Source organism: Gymnodraco acuticeps, unplaced genomic scaffold (assembly GCF_902827175.1).
Source record: "Gymnodraco acuticeps unplaced genomic scaffold, fGymAcu1.1, whole genome shotgun sequence".
Classification (NCBI taxonomy): domain Eukaryota; kingdom Metazoa; phylum Chordata; class Actinopteri; order Perciformes; family Bathydraconidae; genus Gymnodraco; species Gymnodraco acuticeps.
The window spans coordinates 1,181,433-1,205,060 of NW_022990526.1; the positions used below are offsets into that span (position 1 = coordinate 1,181,433).

Consider the following 23,628-nt stretch of genomic DNA (forward strand, 5'->3'; position numbering starts at 1 on the left):
GGGTGGTCAGAAGGTGAAGGCAAAAAGAAAGGGAAGATGTGGGATGTAAATTGATTTCCTATAAATGGGAATGTGTATTTCCATCCTTGTCTGCCAGCTCGCCTAAGGTATTTCTCTGCCTTTTACATTGTGGGATACTACAGTGCATCCGGAAAGTATTCATACGCCTTAACTTTTTTCACATTTTGTTATGTTAAAGCCTTATTTCTGAATTGATTCAATTTATTTTTGTTCTCAATATCCCACACACAATACCCCATAATGACAAAGTGAAAACGTTTTAAAAGATTTTTTTGCAAACGTGTTAAAAATTATTTAATGAAATATCACATAAGTATTCACAACCTTTGCTTTGACACTGAAAATTGAGCTCAAGTGCATCCCGTTTCCACTGATCATCCTTGAAATGTTTCTGTAACTTGATTGGAGTCCACTTGTGGTAAATTAAATTGATTGGACATGACTTGGAAAAGAACACAGCTGTCTATATGAGGTCCCACAGTTGACAATGCATATCAGAGCACAAACCAAGGAATTGGTCACTTGTGAGCATACCCTTCACGCGATGGCAGAGCAAACAGGTACAGCGAACAGGTACAGCCAGGGCCGAGCCGAGACAATAAGTCAGGCCAGAAATTATACACCCAGCCAGGCAACTACCAGTTTTTTTTTGTGCCATTTTGCTGGATTTATTTGTCAATATTTACAGCGTTGCTGCCCATAGTGATAGCCCTATAGTTTAAATCTACTACCCAAAAATAAACATATGGAGATGGGTTACTATTTAAATAAAATGGTAAATGTATTTAGGAACCTGTCCATGTGATTTTAAGTGGGGGTGGACCTGAAATCCTCTATGGGGGTCCGGGGGCATGCCCCCCGCTAAGATTTGTATTTAAATGTTGGAGTTAAATGCATCAATCTGGTGCATTTTGAGGGGAAAATAAAGAGACTAGATCTATGGGAACAGAACACCTATATGAAACATAACTGTATACATTTCAATAATCATACAATCATGGCCATAACCAATAACATACCATATCCAATATGAAAACACACTGAAACTTGTGTATGTATTTATGTTTGGTTCATTTATAGTTGTGAGTGTGTCTGGGCTCCTGAATCAGCCTCTCCTGTCTCCCTTCTCTTTGAGGCACCAGCAAAGACTAGTTTTAGCTCTCAACAAGTTTTAAAAGTGTTTCTTACCTTTTTTCACCTAGTTAACTTTTTATTTTGTATTCATGCATATTTGACTAATCACTCCCCCCCTCAAATGGAAATATGTGTTTACATAAATGGTGACCAAACCGTTTGAGACCCACTGAGAACTTAGACTAAGTTAACTATCTAAACACTCAGAGAGTCCTTTACCTCACCTGAGCTGTAGTTATCCTGAGCTTGAATGACACACAGAGACCAATCAAGGGCTTTGATTTATGATCTGTATGACAGTGGCCATGTCGGCAGGCCACATCATGTAGACAGCCAGTCACCCTGTGTGAGGCAGACCCACATTTGCGGAGCGTTGCGTTCACAATACATACAAAACAGCGGTAATTAAAGTTTAAAAGTCTCACAAATGCTACAACTACTGTCACAAACTGGATGAATGTGAAGTATTTTGTTAAAGGAGGATTAAATGCGTAATTAAGGAGCACTATTGGAGTGACTTTGATGGTTATTGGACTCAGGATTAATTCATTTGGATTCCCGCTGTATGAAGACATTAAAGGACGCACAAGTGGAAACAATTCACAAAGGGATTAAACTGTTTAAAACACATGCTCAAAGTCAAAAAGTCAAAAGTCGTAAATAATCTACAAAATGGAGGAGACCGATCTGATCGGAGCAAGGCTGCAGTCGAATAGTCCATTCCTAATAACCTTCCTAACCGAGTGAAATTACCCGGAAGTCCCTCAGTGGCAGCCATGATAAGTGCCGTTCCAATTCTCTAGTCTAGATGATAGGAATGGAGGCTGCCCCACAATGCCTTGCAGCCGCAGCATTTGCCGTCACACAACAGTCGGCCGTTCACGGAAACAACCGATTATGACCGAGAAATTATATCATGAAAGTTACGGTGCTTATTAAGAATTTTAAAACGTATGTGGTAAATTGCCAAAGTGCTTTGTTTTGAACGTTCATCAGTATTATAATCAAAAAGAGAAATATGAACGTTAGTTTTTACTGAAATTATCAAATAAAGTCAGCATTTCACTGTGTCTACTAGGGGTGCAACAACTAATCGACTTAATCGATTAAAATCGATTACCAAATTAGTTGCCAACTAATTCAGTCCTCGATTCGTTGGTGACGTCATCACATGTGTTTTACGCGCTGTTAAGCTCCAACGTTATTGGTCTTTTTATCGGTACTGGAGACATTTAAAAAATATATGTCATGTATTATTGCTACATTATTATATCGCAGTTTTAGTGTCACCAACTCGTTTCTAATATGCAAAAAGACAAAAAAATTAGGGCTGTCAAGTTAACGCGTTAATAACGCGTTAACGCAAAAAAGAATTAACGCCACTAATTATTTTAACGCGATTAATGCATGTGTATTTTTTGTCCTCGGCCGCCCCGTAGTTTCAGAGCGCATCAAGTCTAAAATACCATCTACAAGCTAATGCTGACAGCCCCACTCCTGCCGCCCGCTTGCGGCAGACCACACTTCCACGCTCACCGGCAGGCACCGACTGGCCATCAGGAGGACCGGGAGGGTGTGTGTATCAGGGTTTCCGCTAGGATTTTTTCTCGCCGGTCAAATGTCCGGGCAGAATTTATTTTACCGGACACATTTGAAAATTACCGGTCATATTTCAATAATAATAATAAGAGTTGTGTAGCAGAGTTTCCGTTAGCAGGTAATTACCGGACTATGAGCAGATATGCTTCAGTTTAAAACTCAGTTCACGGGGCTCATTTTTATATTGCTTCAGTTTATAATCGTAACAGATCGAAAAATTCAGATTCATTTTTCAATAAATTATTCCACAAACAACAAACAACATAATTATTACATTCAAACAAACTACTTGTAGTAGATAACGTACATTATTCAAAAGTTTACATTAACTTTGAATAATAACACGGGAGAAACGGATCCTCTCTTTTCCCCTCTCCCTCTCTCTCTCTCCTGACAGCCCGTCAGTTTCTCATGCAGCTCGCTAAACAGAGGCGGGGCTTCAGGTGATTATGCAGAGCTGCGTGTCTCGGTCAGACTCAGCAGCTGATCTGATCTCTCTCTCGGGTCCGGTTACACTTCACTCGCGTTTATGTCCATATCGATGAGATCCAGCTCTCCTGATCGGCCTTTATAGAGATCACCGATCAAACTATTAAGAGTGAATATCGGCCGATAATGACCGGCGGCCGATCTATCGGAGCCTCCCTAATTATTACCAGACATTTTGACCGGCAGGTTTTGAATTTACCGGTTTTTAATACATTTTACCAGCTAAAAACCGGTAATTACCGGCTAACGGAAACCCTGGTGTGTATGTGTGGCACGAGCGAGCGAGAGAGACCTTACGTGTATTGTTGTTGTTAGCATCTGGTGCTAGCTAGCTGCGCTAACGGATATAAGGAGCTGTTTCAATGAAAACAGAGGAGCGACCTTTCGCCGACAACTGCGACGAGCACTTGATTTTATGCAGGAAGCCAGATAGTGGGACATTGTACGAAAAGTCAGCACACACACAACACACACACACACACACACACACACACACACACACACACACACACACACACACCCACACACACACAACACCACACACACACACACACACACACCACACACACACACACACACACACACACTTTGTATTGTATGAGAGAGGTTCCAGATTGAATTGAGGCAAATATTTGTAATGTTCAGAGGTTGTTGTGTTTAATATTCATGAGAATATTTGTCATTGTTCAAATGATAATAAAAATGTACATAAAGCATATTTGTCCACTCATATGTTGATAAGAGTATTAAAAACTTGAAAAATATTCCTCTAAGGTACATTTAGAACAGATACAAAATGTGCGATTAATTTGCGATTAATCGCGATTAACTATGGACAATCATGCGATTAAATATTTTAATCGACTGACAGCCCTAAAAAAAAATGCGTCTATGATGTATTTTCGATCTTTCCAATCCAGAAGAGAGATCTTTCTCTCCCCGTCTGTGTGCGAGGGGGCGGGGCAGTTTACACACACGCAGCTGCTACATCCAGCAACACACACACACGGAGGAGATGGCGGAGAGAACGCGCTCGGAGGTGTGGTTAAACTTTACCCGTCTCGATGTGGACAATGCTCGTTGCCAAAAGTGCAATAAGAGTTTAGCATGTAAGGGCGGTAACACGAACAATTTGTCTAAACATTTAGCAAAAGTGCACCACATTCAGACGGAGGAATGCACCGGGTTCGACCGTCTTTCTAGCAGCTCTGTAGCCCCATCCAGGAGGAACGTTTCCACGTCAGGTGTTATGTATGCTAGCAGCAACACACAGAGTTAACTCAATTATATAAACATGGGTTAATGATTAGAGGTAACTGAGTTATTTATTTTGTAGCTATTCTGTTTAAAGTTCTGTCATCACATTATTTAATACGATTTGTTAAAACACTGTTGTTTCTTTTGATGTGAAATATTATTTATTTAATTTAAATAAAAAGCAATGTTAATTTTGTTCAAAATGTGTTTAGTTAATTTAATAATATATGTATTTTTGAATCAAGTATTCATCTTTATTGTCTTCATTGTTAGTTTCCACATGCCTAAAACAACCTCAAGCTAAATCTAAAAGTTGATGGCTAAATAAGAGCGTTTGAGAAATTGTGCAAGGCATAATAGTCTGAATAGTCGATTAATCGTTTCATTAATCGATAGATTAATCGATTATCAAATTAGTCGTTTGTTCCAGTTTGAATGGTGATATACACAGTGATAGATGTTAAGGACTAACGTTTATAATAAATACATTTGTATTGATTTTAAGATCTTTTCATAGTTCATACAATCTTTGGGATCATTTGTATTAATTACCTTTTTGTATTAATTAAACATTTTTTTTAAAGTGCGCGCCCCCCAGGTTGGGAACCACTGCAGTAGACGATTCATACAGTATATGATTTGTGATGTGAGAGCGCTGTAATGTGTTTTTCAGCACTGCTGCTATTATAGTCATTCACACACCTCTCTGGATTCATAGGTTCAAAGAGAGGAAGGGGAATGAAGAGGTGGGAGCAAAATAAGTGAGAGGGTGAAGAAAAAGTGTGATAATGCATTTTTTTTAGATAATAACTGCATTGAATGCAGGGTTTATTATTCCAAAAATAATATTTAACAATATGGCAGGTTGTCTTCTGGGATACTCCCCAAAAAATGAAACAATACAAGTTTGCATGCTAATATGCTAGCCATTTAATGCATTTTCTTCTAGCATGTTGCAAAGCCTTTATAATCACACACATTTGATTGAAATAGCAATATCGACTAGTGCAATATTCAAATTGCAGGAAACACAATAAATGTGAGAGGCTAATTATGAGTTAATACACCATTGTGAATAAAGTATTGTGGAGGTGCAGCAATATCCCGGCAAATTAAATCACATTATACAGACTTGACAAAACACATTTGTTTGGTAAAGATCTTTCTTAAAAATGACACCATTATCATTTTAATATATTTTTTAATGATAATGACAATTATGATGCACACATTATCAATCCCTCCAACATTGAGACATATATCTACGTTGCAATATCAGTGAAATAATCGCAAGTGAGCTGCCCTAGTATAAAGTATGGTATAATTCTGTTTTTCTGTTTCTTACCTGAAATATATACATGCACATACAGTCAGTGTGGATTGTTTTCTGTTATGTATTGGCTTTGCGTACATTTACAATGCTGCTAATAAGACCTATTTTTTGCGTATACCTGAGGGATTGTAGCCTAAAACAAGACCCCAGTTAGGAATGCAATATCCCAAACTTTATTCCATGATTTACTAACCTCTCTCCACAGCAGCAGGGTTTCCCTCCAAAGTGTGAAACACAGTAATTCTGTCCCATGTCTACAGTTAGAGTTAGTTTTACAGTAATGAATGGCAGCAAATTGCATTACGAGTCACATGCTGAGTTGTGGCAATGCAACACTCTCAGAAGGCACAGTGTGGTTCACAGACTTTATGGAGACAGAAAGAAAGTACTTTTTCTGACTTTTCATAAATGTTGAATCAATGCATTTTGTGTCCTTCCATCAACTCTAATGGACATGTTTATTATCTGACTTTCCATAATTCCATTATATGTGGATATGTGTGTATGTGCATGACTCAAGGGTGCCCAGGGTCAGTGTTGATGTGCTGTATATGTTATCTGTTGACAGAGAGAAAGAATATTCATATGATTGATATTTTTGTTGTTGTGCCTTTTGCAAGAGAAAGATGAATACTAAGTTATAGATGAAGGCAGTCAGAATGATCAAGAGATCGATCTTGTTGTGTGTGTGAGTGTGTAGTGTGTTTGCATACACATACACAAGTGAGTGTGATTCATTTTATTTCTGCAGGCTGATTCAGGTAGAATTATTATTTGAATAAAGATGGCTTCTATTGGTTGGTTCATCATCAGGAAAGCTTCTGTCGGGATCCAGATGTAACTTCCCACAGTGACACTAAAGGTTCACTTTTTTATTTTGTTTTGTCTTTTTGTTTGTTGACTGTTGAAATAAGAATACTTATAAAGTCTACTAAAAGCAGAGCACAACTTCTAAACAGGATTATCATAAACGTTCATGTTCATTTAATTGTAGGAAGCCACAATCTGGATTGCTATTTACATTTGATTAATTATTCTACTCTACCTGTGGGTTCTTGTATTTCTCCAAATCCACTTAAGAGGTGTACAAGCTTAATTAACCGTGTTGTTTTTCTTTTCTTATGTGTGTTTGTTAGTGTGGACAGGATCCAGCAGCTAAGAAGAGAGTATCAGCAGGCGAGGAGAGAAGGAAGTGTGCCGCCGTATGAAGAACCAGACTTACGACGCAGAGGACATGAGAACGAAGTACACAGGGTGAGGAACTCACACACAAACACAGACACACACTCACACATACACGTGCAAGTCATGTGAATAGCCAGCCTCATCATCTCTCCGGCAGTGGCTCAGTCAGTAGGGGCTTGGACTGTGAGCCGTAGGGTTGCCGGTTCAAGTCCCCGAACAGACCTAAATATGGTCTGGTATGTGTGGACTGCTACTTGGAGAGGTCTCAGTTCACCTCCTGCCCTGCCGTGGTGCCCTTGAGCAAGGCACCGGACACCCCCCTTTCCCCCTCACTCCCATTGCTCCCCGGGCGCTGTACACTAGCTGCCCACTGCTCCTACTAGACTCCTGGTACTAGGATGGTTTAAATGCAGAGAACACATTTCACTGTGTGTGCTGTGTGCTCTGCATGTGTGACCATTAAAGAGGGTTTCATCCCTCCCATTCTATTCTATTCTAAATCTGACATTTATTCAAGCTTTCCTCAGTCTGTCAGGGTGTCCGCGGGGTCTTAAAAAGTATTAACAGTTGATAAATCAATTTAGCGAAAATTAAGGCTATTACACGGCATTTCATGCTGCTTCTTATTTTAAGTTTCGTTGCCTTGCTCCGCTCTGGGGGGGGGGGGGGAGTGTGTTGGGGCACAACTGATGGTGAAAGCTGGTTCGACAGACTCTAGAATCGCCACTGTCCCGACTCTCCCGATGTCCAATCCGTGCCTCCCCTGACTGCACGTCCCTGTCACACAACGCTGCAGTGCAGACTCTCTGCACGGAGGAGCCACGGAGGAGCCACAGAGGAGCCACAGAGGAGCCACAGAGGAGCCACGGAGGAGCCACGGAGTCCGGTCGATGCTGCTCCTCCAAGGAAGAGACACACGTTCACTAAGCCAAACTATATCCGGTCACAGAGATCTGCTATTTTAAAGTGAAGTCAACACATATCAACCCTAAATATAGTCTATATTAAGAACGAGAAAAGTCTTAACATACAATATGTTTTTTGTAAACAAATGTGCGAGGGTGATGACGTCAGAGCATCGTCCTATGTGCCGGGGCTTAGCCCCGGACAGCCCCGGCCCAATTTAACCACTGGGTATTTGTGAGGGAGCTCTTATATGGCTAAAGCTCACCAAAGTTTAATATATTTCATAGTTCAAAGTTTTGTAAATGTTTTTGTTTATTGGTCAAATACTGGTTTCTGAGGAGTTTTACTGGAATGAAAGAGCATAAAGTCTACAGAAGCAAAAAAGCAGCATACTGCATTAAACCTGACCTTGACAGAGAGGTTGAAGTTCATGTGGAGAGGAGGCTTCAGTAGTCTGTCTGTTGTATCTCTTGGGAACAATGCCTAAATCAAATACTACTTTCTAATGGTTTCTGCATTGGGTTGGTCTCACAATTCATTCTCTTGTGCTTTGTTCTATCTGAATTATGATAAGGAGTTATCACAAACTGTTTAGTTGTGCTATCTTACAATCAATACTAATAATAATAGTATATAGTAAATGTGAGGTAAAGTGTGTCGCCAATTTAACCGGTTAGAACTCGAAGTTGCGAATGAGGTCTTAAAATGTATGGAAAGGGTCTTAAAAAAGGTCTTAAAAGGTATTACATTTGACTTCAGGATTCCTGCATATGCCCTGTGTCCATCATCAGGTTGTCTTCCCATAAGGTAATTAGTGTAAATGTGTACCAAGAATTCCCTTCTTATTCCCAATTATCCATTAGGATAAGGATCACTGTTTTATTTGATTGTGATCAACTGTTGCTCTCAGTCTCAAGCTGCTCTTTGACGTGATGTTTCCTGTAGGCATTGGTAGAACTGAGGATACAGATGCAGAGAAGATAAATAGAGGTTTTACTCACTTTTCATCCTGCAGGTGCTGTTTTTCAAATCTCAGAACTATAATCACATTGTCACAGATCTACTCCTGAGCTCAGGTTGGCTGAGTCATGCTGGAAGGTTCTTAAAAAAAAAAAAGGCTTCCATAATTCCATAATTCCTTGACTCAGCTTACCGTCCATTGTAATATATCTACTGTCAGTTTAAATGTCTGTATATTAGTTTACATTTTATAATCATTCCGTTTTAGTTTTCTTCGCTCTATCTTGTCATCAGAAATATATTCATTTCATGGCTCTCGGTTACCATTATATCATGCAACAGTATGTTTCTTTAAGCCACTAAACATGTTTTATGGGTACATTGTTATTATAGCAGGTGCATAGCAAACCTGTCAAATGTTAACAGCTTAGCATTGGGCTAGTGATGTATACCTGGGTTTAAAATGCTCTGAAAAAATCATGTGTTGACTTTTTCAGACACTGTTTTATGTATATTGCACTCAGTGGAAATAACAACAATAAACAATAAATCCCTGTATGGATACAAAGCAGTGCACGCAACTTAAAGCCCCTTATTTGGACAAATCCAGTTAACAAAAACACACTTGAATCAGTCCTCTCAGGTATCGTTGAGTACAGTTATTTTTTCAGGACACACACAGTGCTCGGTCTCTTACTTTAAAACCAATTTTATCACTGTGAACGCCAGGTGCTTCCTGGATTTCACCTCCCTGTCACACTGACATTTAATCCCCCGTGGCTTTTTGAGAAAAAATCTCTGTGAGCGTCTGAAATTAGTCTTCACAGTGGACCTAAAATGAATCTGCTTCACCAAACTAGTTTATTCATCGCAGGACATCAAAGTTTTACCACTGCATCATGTCCTTGTCATGAAATACAAACCATATCATGTGTGTGCTTTGGCTACACATTGGCAGCAATCCGCTCAGAGGTTCTACATTCTAAGGAAGGGCCCTGTAAGAACCGGTCATCGTGTGTGTGTTGGCCTAAAGGCCGTTACACACCAACCTGAGACCAAAGAACGCGTACCGAAGGCGTCCCGCCTTTATGTCCCCTGCGTCGCCTGCCTACGAACACACCGCAAAGACTTCAGTCGACGAGTGGCAATAACTGTCCTTACCAGCAGGCAGCGGTAGTGTGTATTCGTCATTCAAAAGAGGCAACAGCCAATCAGAGTGATTTCTTTGGCCGACTTCTTTGGCCGATTCAACATGTGAATCGGGCCGCGAGAGGTGTGAAAATGTGCCGTAAAGCAACGATGGTGCGGGACACACCAACCTGAGTAGGGCGCCGTGAATGTCTGACTCCCAAAATCGGGTAGGTGTGTCAGGGCCTTTATGTGCATTACTAAGAGAAGCTGCAATACGCTGGGCCAAAAGTCAGCGTTGCATAAGAGAAATACATTGTGGGTAATTACAGTAGAAGCCAGTTCTGCCTTCTTCACATACTAAGAAGTCATGTTCGAAATGCCATAATTAAGTCAATGCATGAATTTGATTAGTGATATTCTTAGTAACGAGAACATGTTGTGTAAACAGGTTGAGTCAGCATGATTTCATACAGTACTCATTAGCATCCAACTAAATAATGCTCTTACATAGAGCGCCTTCGAGTTTTGGGTGACCTAGATCATTAAATGAAAGGAGTAAAAAAGAAGGTAGTAGAATTGGAGTGAGTTGTTTGATGTTAAGCTGTTAAAGTATGTTCCAGGGCATAAAGGCCCCAACCGACAAGGCCTGCCCCCCCCCTCGGTCTTTAGCCTTGACTGTGGAATAGATTACTGCCGAGGATCTCAGATTTAACAGTTCAATAATGTAGACAGGTGCCAAGCCGTTTTTATTGTGAACCCATCATGTGGTTTCAGTTAGAAACTCTGCAGCTGACTTTTTTTTCACCAGATGTAGCCAGCTCAATTTTTGAATTTAATTTGTATCATAATATGCACATTAGCTAGAGCTTAGTTGTAAGCAATACACATCTTAAATCCTGGGCCGTCATATAGCTCAATTGGTAGAGCTGGCCGATGTACCGGAAAGGACCAGGGTTCGAATCCGGCCCATGACCATTTGCTGTGTGTCATCCAAATGTTTCAACTCTGTCTCTACAACAAAGCACTGGTTGTCCAAAAAAGTCCCAGTCTCTAACAGTGAAACAACATTTTTATTTAAGACATAAACAGAAATATAAGTAAGTAAAATAGTGCAAGTTGAATATTACACCGCAATCTAGTATTACATCAATATAACACAAAGTCTTTCACTTTTGTTTTGAATGCAGCATAAACTTTGTTGTTAAACAACATTTTTAAAATCAATAAACTTTTAAATCAAGCCAAATAAATGTGTCAAATATTTTTTCATGGCTTTAGCATTTTTTAGCTATTCAATGCCTTATGTGGAAATTCCTATATTTTGGTTTCAGACTATTTGTCAGACAAAGGTAGACTTTAAAGACCTCACCTATTTCCTGACATTTATTAGACCATACTATTAATAAACTAAATAAATGATAACCCTAACCCCTGCTCTAAATTCATTGTGTGATGCAAGTGGTATGAAATCCTTATATTAATATTGAGTGATTCAAGCGCAAGGGCCTTTGTCATTGTATCCCCAAAGTGTGTTTACTCTTATCCCCGGCCCACTTTAATTCAGATATTAAAGTCATTCGGTTTGTGACCAGCCGGGGGCAATCTCCTTTCCCCCTGCGATCGATAGCCACACATTACACCGCTCTCAGCTTCCAAATGAGAAAACTTTGTTGTTGTTTATAAAGCTGAGAGGCAAGAGCAATTAGCATGCTTCAGAGGTAGAAATTAAGTTTGAAAGTTAAAAAGGAGAAAAGCAAATCAAAAGAAAAACAGACCAGTAGCAGTAGTGCCTAACAAGCCCCTCTCATTAAGGATGATGCATTTATTAATTAAAGCAGAAGCGATTATTTACCTGCCTGGCATTCTGCGGAAGTGCTGAGGGAGAAGTGATGGTTATGTAGCCTAGCCGACGGCCAACTAATTCAATTTAACTTCTATTGGTTTGTTTGTTTCTCCATAAGACCTTCTTTTTTTTGTATAGGATTTGCTGAATGAGTAAAAGCAACTTAAATATAGAGGCTAAAAGGGAGGGAGAGTTCCTCATGCGATATTGCCACAATATACTGAGTGTTTCCCCCCCCCCCCCCCCCCCCCCCCGCATGGCTCCATTACCATCTCGTTGATTCATGGTTATGGGTTAGCTGTCTCTGCTAGCAAAATGATGTTTGCCTAAAAAACAATTATCAAACAACAAGAGCGACGCCACAAGTTTGTTTCCAAGTGAGAGCATTGTGTGCTTGTGGGTGGCAGTGTGTTTTTTGGAAGACAACAACAGACTTTCTCCCTAAGGAGGGGGGGGGGGATAAATCAACAGGGCGCTGTTGCTGTTGTCACGTGCACACACATCCACACACTATCCTACACGGAGGGTATGGAAGCCAATTGTTATAGTGGGCAGTTTGATACAGCCTTTATTATAAAAGTTAATTACAAGTAAAAGCTTTCTTCTATCTATTTTATTTTCCCATACTTACGGCTTAAATATGTGTTAATTGCCAAAGGTCACTGAAATTGTATAGGCAATTTGTGTTTAATGCAAAAGAAAATGGCATGGAAGCATTTTTTTAGAACATTCTAAAGTACTGCACATTTCTGCTGACTTTTGTCTGATACATTTGTAAGACCTTTACTTTTGTATGAAGTACTTACTTACTAGTTGTGGGTGTACAAACTGTTCCTACTTATTTGTTGTTTCAAATTATATTTATTCTTTCTTACACAAAACTTAGGGGACTTCAAGCAAGGTACAAATGATGTGATTTTCCACTTGAAATGTTTCAAAACAGAATGAAAAGAGCCTTATCACACTTTTACCACATCAAGCACATGTGTACACATACTGAGTTCCTTTTATATATGGGGTTGATTTTTCTTTGAAAGATTAATAATGTGTTAACACATTTTTCAAAGGCATTCATGACATAAACAGAAAACATTTGTGCATATTTGAATCTAAATGGAACATCTAATTGTCTTAGCCTCAGACCTTCCCATCCCATGTAATCAATACTTTAACTGTAATATTCATCCACTGCTTCCAGCACCAAGTCACGAATAGAAGCTCAATGGTACAAATTAAAAGTCTTGTCGGAATCTACCTGCTGGTTTCATAGTTTAAGATGTATTCCCTTCACCATACATTAGCAAGAGTTGTTAAGGCATAGATTGTTAATGAAACACTCATCAGCTATTTAATATTCTTCTGTGTTTCATTAACCTGTATTCTTACTAATAAACAGTATGATTAAAAAATAAGTGGTATTGACAGCACTCATAATGAAGCATTCAAGCTAATTATTCATGGTGGCCAAACAGTGGAACTACAATTTCCGTGTCAGTCATAAGATACTATTGGGTCCAAAAACACTTTTTCCCGTTGACTTACTTTGGTAAAGAGACGTCTGTAATGTATCGTTTATTTATATGTAGCTCTCATTTAAATCATATTGATCTAAAAGTTGAAAGCTTAAAGCCAAACACAAAGGATATTTCCCCCTCCATTCATTTGATTTAACCAAAACTGGACGTGACGCCTCTGTGATGAAGCAGATTGGAGGCGGGCTTGAGGGAAATGCAATCTTGCATGCTCTATGGGCCCATATCCTGGTCATGTTGTAATCGAGTCAGGCCATTTTGGCTTCATGCCTACTGAACACCACCCATAGGGGCCAGACCTTCAATGCTCTATCCAGTTATTGGATTGTATCTATCCATATTCAGTATTAGGGGGCATGGAGCCAATCCCAGCATGCATTGGGGTAGGGGAGTTTGGCCAGGTCGACAGTCTATCAAAGTGCTAAGACATACTAAGAAAACCACACTCTCATATTATTACATACAAAAGGATTCCATTTAGTCTAATATGGGTGTCTTTGGACTGCGGTTAAAAAAAGAAAGAAAGTGAAACATGCAAGGTCAAATCCTCAGAACTTGGATTTGTGGGCATGGAAACAAAACGTAACTATTTGTAATTTATTCCGATCCACTTCTGTCAATGTATGAATGTCTGTGCGTGATTCCAGCCAGCTGTTCCGTGCAGTCCTTTGGTTGTCCAAGCCAATATAATGTTCTCTACTGATCATTAAGATTTTAAATCAGACTGAAGAGTTTCCAACCAGACAGTCAGATGGTTTTTATTTACTCATTTGATATTGAATGTGTCTTTTGCTCACATAAAAAAGACATGCACCCATGCAAGAATAAGCTAAGAGCCCTTCAGTCATGTTCATGATCATATTAGTCATTTAGTTTAAATTAACATAAACTAATTACTATCCTTCTGGTGTCAAACACTGTATTATTGGGTAATTAGAATGTTTTGCTCAGTCATTTTTTAATTCAAGCATTGCAACTTATTTTTTTGAAATTGGTTGATAAATAGATGGCTTAATCTCACTTTTCCACATTGAAGATTTTACAATACCAACCTTTGTTGTTGTAATTGATACTTACTATTTGTTCACTCACCCTTTGTGTTCTAGCCGAAATAATATTTGCTTTCCTCAGATGGTTATAGGCAACATTTAAAAGCAGAAGTCATTATTGCTTTCGACTGTTCTAGGAAAACATGTGGAATAAATTCAGTTTGGTTATTTTTGCAAAGAAAATCTAAATAAGTTAATGCTCACGGACATACAACTAGAATAATTGCTCAACTGTGCCGCCTCCAAATCCTGCTCATGCAGAGTTTAAGAGGATCTTGTATCATATCCTGTTGATGGAGACTGAATTCCCTGTACTCTCAGAACTAAGCATGCCTACTGTGCATCCGCTTTTTTTGTGTTTGCACCGTTTCTTTTTTAAGTATTCCATTTTGCAGTGTGTGTGTTTCTGGAATTTCTCTTTGTCTTTTGGTTCAAGGTCTCAGTCCTCTGAACTGGGTCCAAAATGCTCTATAACCTTGTCACTGCTACTGCCCAGAGACAAGCAAACCATTGTCTGATTCACAATAGCATTTGGGGAAAATCCCAGCATGTGATTCCCATAACCTTTCTTAATTTTATTTTACTTTTTCCACCATTTCACTTTCATGTTCCTTTCTATGTATCACACCATACCTTTTAAGGACTCCATAATGGCATCAACAATTGCCAGTATAGAAAAGTGATATTTGTGGCATAATCACCACAACTATCACTTATTAATCAATATGAAGTGTAATAGGTAAAAACTATTGGATCACTGACCCACTGTTGACCTGTGCAAAGACAGAGACCCTTTTCAAAATGATAACTCAATTATGTGCCACAACCAGCGTGTGTGTGGGTACATTAGTCATGAGTATCACCCTCTGAGACCCATGACTAACAATGAGCTCAATTTTTCCATCCTGTAAAAGCACAATAAAACAGTGCCCCAGTACAGAATGTGTTCTATTTGCAGGGTGAATTAAGGTTAAGTATCTTTCTTATGGGTATCCTTTTTTCAGATTGTTCTCATGCACACACAGAGAAGAGTTGTATCCTGTGCAAGAGTCAACTGGGTCTCATTGTGTTAAATATATACCAGGAATATATGAAGTACAGTTTATGCTGACCTTTGTAACTTACCTGCATTAAATTATGTACAATATATGTTGGCTATATCTTTCAAAAAGATCAAGAATGGACATGTCAAAACTTACACTTTTATAATTAAGATAAAGATATGCTTTTTTTCTGGATAATCAAACAAAAACCCTAAGGCTTCACAGTCTGAACCAAGATGGCAAATTGTATTTCTCCTTAAAAACATTACAAAAAGCAGAACATGCCAGATCCAATCCTTTTGCTTTTACCTTTAGCAGTAAAAGCACCAGACATTGCGTAACTTTTTTATCAGAGTCAAATCCACTTTAGTGAAGTATTTCACTAAAAAGCAACCTTAGCAAAACAGGAAATTATGTCAAATTCACATTTTAAGAATTAGCAAGCAACTATATATTTTCAAACGTTTTATTTAGCTAATGTTGCAATTGTTGCAAAATTGCTACTGTATTTTTTTTAATGCGAAATATTTAGCATGTTTTTTGTTGTTTACTCTCTCATGATTTTAAGTTATTTCAGGTTGAAAATATCCCATACAACCACAAATTAAAAAGGGCTTCGGTACAGGGTTAGGGTAGCATCAGTGTGGACATGTATCATGTCTCTGCTGTTATTTATGGGTTGTAAGAGGATGACTACAAGGGATCCAAATTAAGTTTAGTATCAGAGATATTTAAGTTAATTGATTTTCTACATAAAAGGAAGGCTCCTTGCACATTTACTTGAGCTTGAATTTAGTTCACCTTATAGTATAGTCCCTGTTCATCCCTTTATAACCATTTATTGCCACCACGACAAAGAAATGGTGTGCATAATATATCTCTTAAATGTAATAATTCCAATATTGTGTTCTGCTCGGATACAACTTGTTATATCCTTAGAGCCATTTCAAATGAGTTTTTTTCTCCATACCATGGAGTCTAAATGGGTAAACCTTTGTATTTGTAATTGTACAGCCATGCTAGGACAAACAAAACCCCTTTGCCCATGTTCTCTCTGCACTCTCTGTCACACACACAACATACATAACCCTTTATTTGCATGGCCTCTAAAATGTCCATGTGAGCCACTAAAGAACAGAAAAAAAGCTGCGCTACCTTGGGCGTTTTATAGGTGGACAGGCAGGGAATCGAACCCCAACCCTCTATAAGTGGAAAGGGACAGTGGTGAACCTTGTAGTTGAGTGCAGCCCTTTGTTATAACAGCGAGGGTTAAGAGAGCCGTTTGTGCTCTCCATGGAACTGTTTTCCAACTCCCTCTTTGGATTACATTCTTTCAGCATTTTGTCCCTCTCTAAACCTCTCTGTTCCCCATTCTTCTTTCTCCAATAAGAGGTGCATCATTATTTTTCTATTAAATATGACATTGGGGAATAAAATGCTGTTGTTGTTTTGTTGATAGTTCCATCCATTTATACATACTTCATCCTCCTGTCACGGAGTTCAAGCACTTAGACTTAGAGAGTTGGGCGGGGAACAAATATTATGCTCGTCACAATCATGTAAGTATGTATTTGAAGACAAAAAAAACAAGTGTTTTCTTCAGCATGCAGACTGTGCCAAGTACAGCCATATTCCTCCAGTCTCTGTATTAATGCTAGTGCTGGGTGACCATAAATCCACTGGAATATACTATACCACATCACCCAATCGCCAAAGACTGCTCTGCTGGCAACACACACACACACACACACACACACACACACACACACACACACACACACACACACACACACACACACACACACACACACACACACACACACACACATTACTAATATGTTGATTGGAAGGTGATACATATCAAACAGGCCTAAATTGTAATTGTTTACTCAATCAATCAATCAATCAATGTTTATTTATATAGCCCAATATCACAAATGTTACATTTGTCTCAGTGGACTTCACAGTTTGTACAGAATATCAGTATGACAATACGACACCCTCTGTCCTTACGGCCCGTCTACACTACAGGCATCGAAAAAGCTTGAAGCTGGGCGTGTCTGAAGCTTGGCGATTTTTTGCGAGCAACGCGATCAACAACCAATCACATGAATCTCCCGCCCCCGACATACAAAAAAAGCAATAGCAATGTTAAAACGAAGTAAACTGGATAAAAAATCCCCAAACAGGCGAAAACCTACCAGTTTCACCCACTGTCTCTGCCACCTCCCTCCATGCCTGGTTCCTCCGGTTTGTATCCCGGTAAATAGTTCTGGTCGGAAAGAACCGGGTGATTTGCTACCGTAATTTCTCGTTTGGAATATGAGGAAATGAACTGCGGTCTGGCTCTCCCAGCTTGCACGCGGTTTGATTGGCTAGCGCTTGTACTGGCGGGAATTGCAAAAACGGGATTTGATTGGCTGACGCCAGCTTCGAGCAAGCATCGAGCCTCAAAAGTTGAACATTGTTCAACTTTTGACGCCGATAGACGCTCGCGATGCTTGCAACGCCTTGCCATGCTACCCACAATGCAGTTCGGCGAAGTTTGAAAATATCCTACGTCACCCCATTCAAATGAATGGGCGAGGCGTTGAAAGCATTTTTTGACGCCTGTAGTGTAGACGGGCCGTTAGACCCTCACATCGTACAAGGAAAAACTTCCGGAGAAAACCCACAGTTTAAAGGGAAAAATGGGAGAAACCTCAGGGAGAGCAACAGAGGAGGGATCCCTCTCCCAGGACGGACAGACGTGCAATAGATGCCGTGTGTAAATTGAAAAGATAATACATTTGCAACATAGGTAGTCCAAATCTTTGGAAATGCATGTGTGTATAATAGGAAGATGAAACCACGAGGATATCCATCCAGGACCTATGATCCAGGACCACAGCCACGACTCAAGATCCAGGGCTCACGATGCAGGACACATGACCGCAGGATCATCCATGACTCCGGATCCCAGCGTATATAGACACCAAAAAGAAAGACATTTGGGGAAGCTGGGTTAATCGGAACATGAGAGTACACAGGTATAGACAGAGAGAAGGAAGAAGTAAGATGTCCCCCGACAAACTAAGCCTATATCAGCAAAACTAGGGGCTGAATCTAATCAGCCCTAACTATAAGCTTTATCAAAAAGGAAGGTCTTAAGCGCACTCTTAAAAACGGATAGGGTGTCTGCCGCCCAAACACAAACTGGAAGCTGATTCCACAAATGTGGAGCTTGATAAGAAAAGGCTCTGGCTCCCATTGTACTTTTAGAGACTCTAGGAACAACCAACAACCCTGCATTCTTGGAACGCAATGCCCTAGTAGGACAGTAGGGTATAATGAGTTCTTTAAGGTAAGATGGCGCCTGCCTATTAAGAGCTTTGTAGGCGAGAAGAAGAATTTTAAATTCTATCCTGTGTTCTATAGGGAGCCACTGTAAGGCAGCCAGAACAGGAGTAATGTGGTCCCTTTTCCTAACTCTGGTTAGTACACGAGCTGCAGCATTTTGAATCAGCTGAAGCGACTTGACTGACTTCTTGGTACACTCTGATAATGAAGAGTTACAATAATCCAGCCTTGAAGTAACAAATGCATGGACTAGTTTCTCTGCATCGTTTTGAGGCAAGATATGCCTGATTTTTGCAATGTTACGTAGATGGAAGTAGGCGGTCCTTGAAATTGATTTTATGTGGGAGTTAAATGATAAATCCTGATCAAATATAACACCAAGATTCCTTACAATCTCACTGGATGCCAAATTAATGCCATCCATAGTTAGTATATCTTTAGATAATTTGTTTCGTAGATTCTTCGGGCTAAGTACAATAACTTTTTTTTGGTCGTGTTTAACATCAAAAAGTTTAAGGTCATCCACGTTTTTAAGTCCTTGAGGCAGTCTTGAATTTTATTTAGATGATAAATTTCATCAGGCTTGATTGATAAATATAGTTGAGTGTTACGTTCCCTCTTGGCTAGGGGTACAAAGGGAAACGACACGACCAGTTTGGAATTGGTAATTGTTACCGGTGGTTTATTTGTAACCAAAAATGATAAACACCAGAATGTACACAAACAGTTTGACACCAACAAAGGGCCAAACTGTTACTGGTTAACAAAAGGAGCACCAGGGTATACAAAAGGAAAATAAAGTACCTCACTTCTAAAGTGGAACAAAACAATAATCAAAACGAGGCTGTGTGGAAACACAGCTGTTGCTGATCAACCGGTGCTAATCATCGGGGTCTAAGCAATATGTTCACAAATGCTGATCTACAGGCGCTAAGCTAACCTGGGTCTAAGCTGTCTCACAATGTAAATATCCTAAATGCGGTTCTACAGGAGCTAAGCAACCTGGATCTACGCAACACACACACACACACACAAACCCTATACTAGACACAGAATACTAGGACACACTGCTAATCAGTGTGCGCGCACAGAACCCTACAGAATACACACTGCTAGGCAGTCTTAAGAATCACAGAAAATGGCTTTGTCACAATGAGAGTTTTGAGGCGTCTGTCACACAATACAGAGCCTCCCGAATGGTATCCGTGCCCAGCCTTTATACTCCTCCCCCGGATGACGTGGCAGAAGCGGGCAGGGCTTGGGTGACGTCTGTCCAATCCCCGCGGATGTTGCGAGGTCGAGACGGCCACTAACAGCATAGGAACTGCACAGCTCATTTGCATACACACAGACACAAACAGAGTTAAGGGCACAAGGTAGCAGCGGCTGTAACATTGAGTATCATCCGCATAACAATGAAAATGTACAGAATGATTCCTTATAATATTGCTTAACGGAAGCATATATAATGTGAACAAAATAGGTCCGAGCACTGAGCCCTGTGGCACTCCATGGCTAACTTTGGTTTGCGTGGAAGATTCATTCTTTCTTTTCAGTGCTGAAAAGAAATCTTGCATTATTCTTATTCTCATTTATTAATGAAGAGTAAGTAGTAAGCTGCTCTCGCTTTACGCAGTGCTTTCTTATATTCATTGAGAGTAATATGCCAAATTAAACGAGATTCTTCAAGTTTAGTGGAACGCCATATCCGTTCAAGTTGTCTCGACGTTTGCTTTATTTTGCGGGTTTCGGCATTATGCCATGGAGCTAATCTATGTTGTTTTATTTTCTTCTTTTTAGGGATGGTCCGATCGATCGGTCACCGATCGAGATCGGCCGATACTCACTCCCGATCGATCGGTGCTCTCTAAAAATGCCGATCGCGAGAGCCGATCGCATGACGTAAAATACATGACACTTTTCTCTGTGTGCGGCAAAACAAGCTCGCCAAAATTGATTCACCGGTCTGGCATTATTTTAAGGTGTCCGAAAAAGACAGTAAAATAGCGGTAAGCAACGTGTGTGTGAAGCAGAAATCCTGCAGCTCCGCCCGCCGGACCGGTGAGCGGAACGAAACACACAAGAGTTAGACCTAACACACTTAGCTATTTTATCTACCTCTGGAACAAGCTAAACTAGTTATAAATATATGTATTCTTCACTGTCGGGTCACTCATTACTGGATCAGTGAGCTGCATGAGATACTGACAGGCTGTCAGGAGAGAGGGGGGAGAGAGAGAGAGGGAGAGAGGAAAAGAGAGCGCTATTCTCCAAAGTGAATGTAAACTTGAATAATGTACATAATTTGAATGTAATAATTAAGTTGATTGTTGTTTGTGGAAGCTCCAGTGAATGAGCCCCATTAACTGAGTTTAAACATCACTTTAAATGGAAGATTTAAAGGGATGGTTAAATCTTCCATTTAGGCCCCGCCCACTCGATCGGATCAGCGATCGGTATCGGCCGATACTGATTCCAGCGATCGGCCCCGAAATTGGCGATCGGAGCATCCCTACTTCTTTTTCAAAGGAGCAACAGAGTCTAATTGTATTTGCAGCGCATCTGTAGCCCTATCAACAACATGATCAATTTGGGGTGGTGTACATTTTGTAGAAGTTTCCTCCCTTACATGCAGACATGCTATCGAGTTAAGTATTGGTGGAATCTCTTCCTTAAATGTGGCTATAGCACTAACAGATAGGTTTCTGCTGCAGGAGCTTTTGACTAATGCTTTGTAGTCTCGTAATAGTACTTCAAAAGTTACTAAGAAATGGTCGGATAAAGCAGGATTATGCGGTTCGACTAATAGTTGCTCAATTTCAATACCATAAGTCAGAACAAGGTCGAGAGTGTGATTATAGCAGTGGGTTGGTTTATTTACACTCTGACAAAAACCAACAGAATCTAATATAGAGTTAAATGCAACAGTAAGGCTTAGGCTATTTTTATTGTCGTCAACATGAATATTAAAGTCACCTACAATAATTACTTTATCTGTTTTAAGTACCAAAGTTGATAAAAACTCAGAGAATTCTGATAAGAATTACCTTATGCACCTACCGTGCACCTACCTGGTGCACGGTACACTGTAACAAATAAAATTGGCTGCAAAGTTTTCCAGGTCGGATGCGTAAGACTAAAAACGAGACTTTCGAAGGAGGTATGATTTAATTTTGGTTTAGTATTGATAAGTAAACTTGAGTCAAAGATGGCTGCAACTCCACCTCCTCGGCCCGTGCCTCGGGCAATATGAGTTTTGATATGGCTGGGTGGAGTGGCCTCATTTATGCTGACATATTCTTCATGTCTCAACCAAGTTTCAGTGAGACAGCATATATCAATATTATAATCTGATATTAAATCCTTTACCAATATTGCTTTAGATGCTAGAGATCTTATGTTTAAGAGACCACATTTAATATTCCTGTTTTGTTGCACTGTAGTAGTTGTTACATTTACTTTGATTAGGTTATTATGTATGACACCTCTATTAGGTTTTACCTTAACTTGTCCTTGGGCAGACACACACACCGCTAATATTGGGTATTTTATTGGGTTCGGGATTCCTATGGATGACTGCCTAGGAGAGAGCGCAGAGAAGCGTGTAAGACTGCGACTCCGCCTCCTGGTCTCAACTCCAGTTTGTCATGGATTAAGTCCACAAAGCCCTCATCAATCACAACAATAACAAAGCACATATAGTCACATTCAAACAATCTTAGCATGCTAACACATGCATATATGCTCACCAAAAATGCACTGCCAAGTTCTGACACAAACCACAGGTTTTTCTCCTGGAAAACCCCATTAGTGCCACTGCTCAGACCATATTCTCTGTCTGAATTCAGCCTCAATATAATGAACTTGTTTTTAACTAGCTGCTGGATTGCATTAGAGTGGATTTTCGGCTGTGAGGACTTTCCCTTTCGCCGCTTAGTGTTCCTTCAGAAAAAACCCCCCTTCATTTACTTTGGTGACAGATACCACTAGTAATTGAATCACTTGCCTATTGTTCAAATTGGATATGGTTCAATGTATCATCTGACAAATCAGCAATTTACCGTGTTGACTTCAGTAAGTGCAAGAATGGGTGGAGAACTGAATGCTAATAAAGAAGGTATGTTGGAATGAGCAAAGATCTGCATTATTAAGATAAGCTGGTTTGTAAAGGTTATGTGGCGCAGGAATGGCAAAGAAAGACTCTCCCCAAGAAACACACACATATTCATACTCACACACATTGTTGTACATCTGCAGACAAGTGCATATTTTGCAGTCAGACGCTGGTGTTTCCTGTATGATCATGGGGTTAAGTCTCAGGCTCTTGCCTTATAAGGACAAGTGGAGTGTTGAAACTGTACAAATGTGCTGAATCTAATGGAACAGAAAGGAAACTAGAATTCCACTGATGGTCCAGAACAACTGTGAGATTAATAAAATGAGGGATCATGACAGAAAATAAGAAGGGAGAGTGAAGGTGGCAAGAGAGAAGATATTCTATATTTGATAAGCTTTCCTTTTTAGTTTGATAGTGTTCTACAAAGCAAAAAGTCAGGGAAGAGCCATTTAATGTGGGATCAGAATTTGGAACTCAAGTCTAAAATGTGATGACTCGAAGAATAGCAACTCAAAACCCACATAGCAAAATGTGTCAAGAGGGCATTATGACTTGATAAGGACTCGAATCTCAAAGATAAGAGCTTGGGACTACCCTCAGGATTTATCAGCCTCGACTTGGGCGCACAACCTCTGATGTGAATATTCCCAAACATCCTTCCATGTCCTTTATTATTGTCTTTACTACCTT

The 23,628-nt window shown here is 39.8% G+C and overlaps 1 protein-coding gene across 1 annotated transcript in view; it reads left to right on the top strand.

The window, feature by feature from the left end:
- Positions 1 to 23,628, top strand: part of LOC117553355 (partitioning defective 3 homolog B-like) — a 268,259-nt gene that overhangs the window by 192,425 nt on the left and 52,206 nt on the right. The window contains 1 exon segment of the mRNA XM_034227236.1: positions 6,970 to 7,087. Coding sequence (XP_034083127.1) covers positions 6,970 to 7,087 — 118 coding nt within the window.